At 54.4% G+C, this 4316-nt stretch overlaps 1 protein-coding gene across 1 annotated transcript; it reads left to right on the top strand.

The window, feature by feature from the left end:
* The first annotated feature begins 652 nt into the window (after nt 1–652).
* On the top strand, nt 653–3063 carry LOC115330222 (monocarboxylate transporter 9-like). Its single transcript, XM_040220910.1, has 2 exons — nt 653–1068; nt 1875–3063. The coding sequence occupies exons 1-2, from the start codon at nt 653–655 to the stop codon at nt 3061–3063; spliced, it is 1605 nt and encodes a 534-aa protein (XP_040076844.1).
* The last annotated feature ends 1253 nt before the right edge of the window (nt 3064–4316 follow it).

Consider the following 4316-nt stretch of genomic DNA (forward strand, 5'->3'; position numbering starts at 1 on the left):
AAGTGTTGGAGTCCTTCAGAACGGTGACGGTCTCCTTCAGACCGATGATGATGATGACGAAGGTTCAGTTAGATTCTAGGTTCAGTCAACGCACCCCACGACGTCGGTGTGCTTGTCGTGGTGGCAACGAAAGCCTTCTTTCGCACATGCCTCAGCTGCCTCGGTCGGGGGTTTCGTCGACCCAGCCGTCTCTTCCCAGCCGGTTGACAGCGATACTCACGACGGCCGTCACGGCTCTGATCACCATCCACTGGGCATTAGCTATGTGATCATCGGTGGCAACCGCGCCCTTGTAGTTCCCCGCTGCGAAAATATCAGTGCGATTCAATTAGTCTGCTGCTGCTCGACGCTCATCATCTCTCATCGTCGCCGTCTCTCGTCGCACAGCTGGTCACACTGCTATCACACGGTGCTTCTCGACAAGCGGTATTGTCGACAAGCGGTATTGTCGACAAGCGGTATTGTTAGAAGCTTCGCTTCTAAAATCTCGCTACGACGTTGAAGCGTAGAAGTGGAAGAGAACGAATCGACTCGGCGTTTTTTTCATGTCAGCCCAGCTTTAGACCAACCACGCAGCAACAGACTGCGAATTCAAATAGAACTGAACCATTCGAGATATTCAAGTTCATCGCAAACAGCGGTGAGGGAGGCCATGGACACGACGAGCATGATTTATCGCACGCTGGTCGTGGGTCAACCTGTACAACCCCCGGATGGCGGCTGGGGCTGGATGGTGGTGCTGGCAGGCTTTGTGTGCCACGTGGTGGTCGACGGCATAATCTACTCGTCCGGGGTCTTCTTTGACGAATTTCTCAGCTACTTCGGCGAGGGCCACGCGCTCACCTCCTGGATCGCCTCCATCCTCATGGGCTCCTACTTCATCTCCAGCCCGATTGCAAGTGGCTTGACCATCCAGTATGGCTGCCGGACGACGGTCATCACGGGCTCGCTCCTGTCCGCGGTTGGCCTCTTCCTTAGCATCTACGCGCCAAATATCCTCTACCTGTACTTTTCCTTCGGGCTCGTGGCCGGAACGGGATTCGGCCTCATCCTGCTGCCGGCCGTGGTGTGCGTGTTGTTGCGACCGAGGAGTTCCCCATGCAGCCTCAGGCAGGGCCAGGCGAGGACAGGAACCGCAGGCCGACTCCAGGCAGGGACATCAGGAGACGGGAGGGTGTCTCGCGATAAACTCTGTTTTAATACATATGTACAGAAGTTTCTTGTTCGTCGGAGAGCACACTCGCGGCCTCTCGTTTGCTCTTTTTATACAGTCGCTGTTTATGTTCCAGCGGTTGGCAGCCAATGGTGGCCGAACTGCCAACGGACGTCACGTTCAGGCCCCGCCCCCACTCCTCTCGAGTGCGCACACACATACACGCACACACTGCAGCGTCGGACGGGCTTCCCAATCCGGCGCCGGGGCATTCTTGACCTCAATAAGCCCCGCCAGGAGTCGGTGACGAAGGGTCCGCTGTCAGCTCGTGAGACGTTGACCGTGATGGAGATGATCCCCTCATTATGCGGCGTCCTGGCTCGGGAAAGGTTTAGCGGGATAATCCGCAAGTGGCGCCGGACGAAAACTTGAGCCGAACGTACTCGGCCGGAAGTCCCGCCGCCGGCGTCGTCCCCCGGAATCCTCTCTCGGCAGGGCAGCTGGTTCCTGGATGGACTCACCCCCGCAGCCAGAGAGAAGAGTCCGGCTCAGCTCCGCTCCCAGGTGTGGCGGCGTCCACGCGGCGCCGGGCGACGTGTTCTGTCAACAACGGCTCAGACGGCCGGTCGCCGATCCTAAATGCGAAGGCCGAACCCCGCCGGGTGGACAAGAAGGGGAGGCGAAGGAAGGACGTGACCTTCGCCAAGGCCTATCGCAACAGTGTCACTTACTTCGATAGGCGTAGGTCGCTGGCCACGGGCGTGACGGTTTGCGGCTCCGGCGTGGGCACCTTCGTGCTGGCACCGCTCGTCCAGCTCCTGATCCGCCTGTACGGCTGGAAAGGCACGCTCATCGTGTGCTCAGGGCTCTCGCTCCAGGGCGTAGTGGCGGGCCTCCTGATGCGGCCGGTGCAACCAGCGTTGCCCCTCGCATCCCAGGAGCCCTCGTCATCGTACAAGCCCGCGGAGCGGTCATCGACGCTTTCGAGGCACCTGGCCGTATACGAGTTGCCCGTTCGCACTCCTTCAACGGACGCGGGCGTGCAGCTGCAAAGGGTGGGCGAAGGAGCCGAGAGTTTCCATACGCACGTGAGGCTCCGCAAGGACCTGTTCTACGCGGGCTCGCTGCCGGAGGAACAGCGGCAGCCCGTCATGTCTGTCTTCGCCACCGACAGCAGTCTGCTTGACTCCCCGGACCACTGTCACGTAATCACCCTCGTCGACAACCGGAACTTTCTCTGCAGGATGCTTTTCTCGTACCAGATGACGGCCGCATTCTACGAGATGCTCGACTTCCGTCTATTCGGCGACCGGGTCTACATGGCCTTCGCCTTGTCCCGCTTTCTTTGCGGCCTGGGGTACAGCGTGCCCTACCTGTTCCTGTCTAGCATGGCCGTCGAACTGCTTGCTGTCACCGGGGCAGAGGGAAGCTTCCTGGTGTCCCTGATCGGCCTGAGCAACGTATTGGGCCGCGTGCTGGTGGGCGTGGCGTCAGACAGCGTGGGCCGAGGCTGCCTCTGGCTGTACATGGCCTGCGTCGTGACGTGCGGCCTGTCCACCGTCCTCTGCGTCATGTGCACCTCGTACTCCTGCCTGATAGTCTACACGGCCGTGTACGGGGCCGCTGGTGGGGGCTTCATCACGCTCAGCTCGATTGTGGTCGTTGATCTGGTCGGACTCGACAACCTCACTAACGCGTACGGCTTGAGTCTGCTCTGCATTGCAGTGGCTGCCCTTGTCGGACCGCCATTTAACGGTCTAATCCATGACGTGTTTGAGTCATATATGCCGGGCTTTCTGTTGGCTGGAGTCAGCCTCTACGTGGCGGGCGTGACCCTGCTTGCGGTGCCTTACCTGCAGAGTGGCCGCAGGCGCCGTGGCAGACACGTCATTTTTCACTCGAATGCCTGACGTCCGGGTTATTCAAAAACGCCTGAAGCCGAGACGTCAATATATATACCTATATTCTATGCTCAATAGATCATCAGGACTGCCGAGCTTCATTCATGCAGCTTGGAATCGCATCTTCTTAACGAACGCTTTTTTCATAGACGCTATAAACAAATAAACGAACAATTCCACGAGATGCTACTTTCTGTACTATAGGGCATGTCATATCTCCAAGTTACTGGTGAGGCACCAACTGGGGTTCTTGTGGGTTTTTGCTTTTGTTCAAGCTTGGAGAGGGTACATCACAACCTTACCTACGGGTTGGATTTCGGATACATGGTTACATGTACAAAAGGCGTGATGGCAGGTCAGCAGAGTTCACACGTTTCAATTCCCATTTGAAAATAATAAAAATTGGGCGAGCAATCTTCAGATATATCAAAGTCAGTCAAATAAAGACCAACATTTTTGTTTGCGCGAAACTTCTTATACACGTAGGGGCACATATTTATACGTCATTTTTTTGCGACCTCCGTTCTTTCCTTCTCCGGACACCTCGATGCCAAAGCACTCAGTTCGGTTTAGGAATAAACGTGTTTTATTTTAGGGGTTTTAATTTGCACCAAATCGTTTTTGGTTTTGTTGTGCAAATGTAAATTCCGTCCAAACGCCCGGTATTGTGCTTATTAATGCAGTGCGCGATTGCGAAAAGCTGTGAACCAACTCTCACGAATGATTTTGCTTTGTTTTCTGCGTGATAAACTTCGCTGTCGTCACCGTCGCATATGAACCGCGGTGCGATCATATCGTGTTGTAGAAACGCAGCCGTGTCAATAAAACGTTGCTGGACATCCAGTATACTGCAAGGTTGATGGCACTTTCATTCACGAAATGAAACGCCGAGTCTGCCAGGTCAAGAGGTTTTTATGGGCATATCAAAATATTTAATAATATGAATATATCAACAAAAACATGGCTTGTAGTCTTTTTATAGTTTATTGTGTCCATAATGCGAGAATCTGCGCGCTTCACGATAGGTCATTGTAAAGTATAAGAAAAATGAATGTTTAAAAGTGACTCACCCACTAACACACAGTGGCGAGGAAAGACGGTCAGGCTCTTACGCCAGAATGCATACACCTCACGTCTTGCTATATTCCTGTCCCATATCTTATCCATGCTTTGTATGCCGCGTGTCCATCTATATAATCATTGAATTTATGGCCGTGCCTCCGTGCTTCATACAAAACATAGAAAAAGGTTCATTTACAAAT

Source organism: Ixodes scapularis, unplaced genomic scaffold (genome assembly GCF_016920785.2).
Source record: "Ixodes scapularis isolate PalLabHiFi unplaced genomic scaffold, ASM1692078v2 PGA_scaffold0__279_contigs__length_252992795, whole genome shotgun sequence".
NCBI classification, from domain to species: Eukaryota; Metazoa; Arthropoda; class Arachnida; order Ixodida; family Ixodidae; genus Ixodes; species Ixodes scapularis.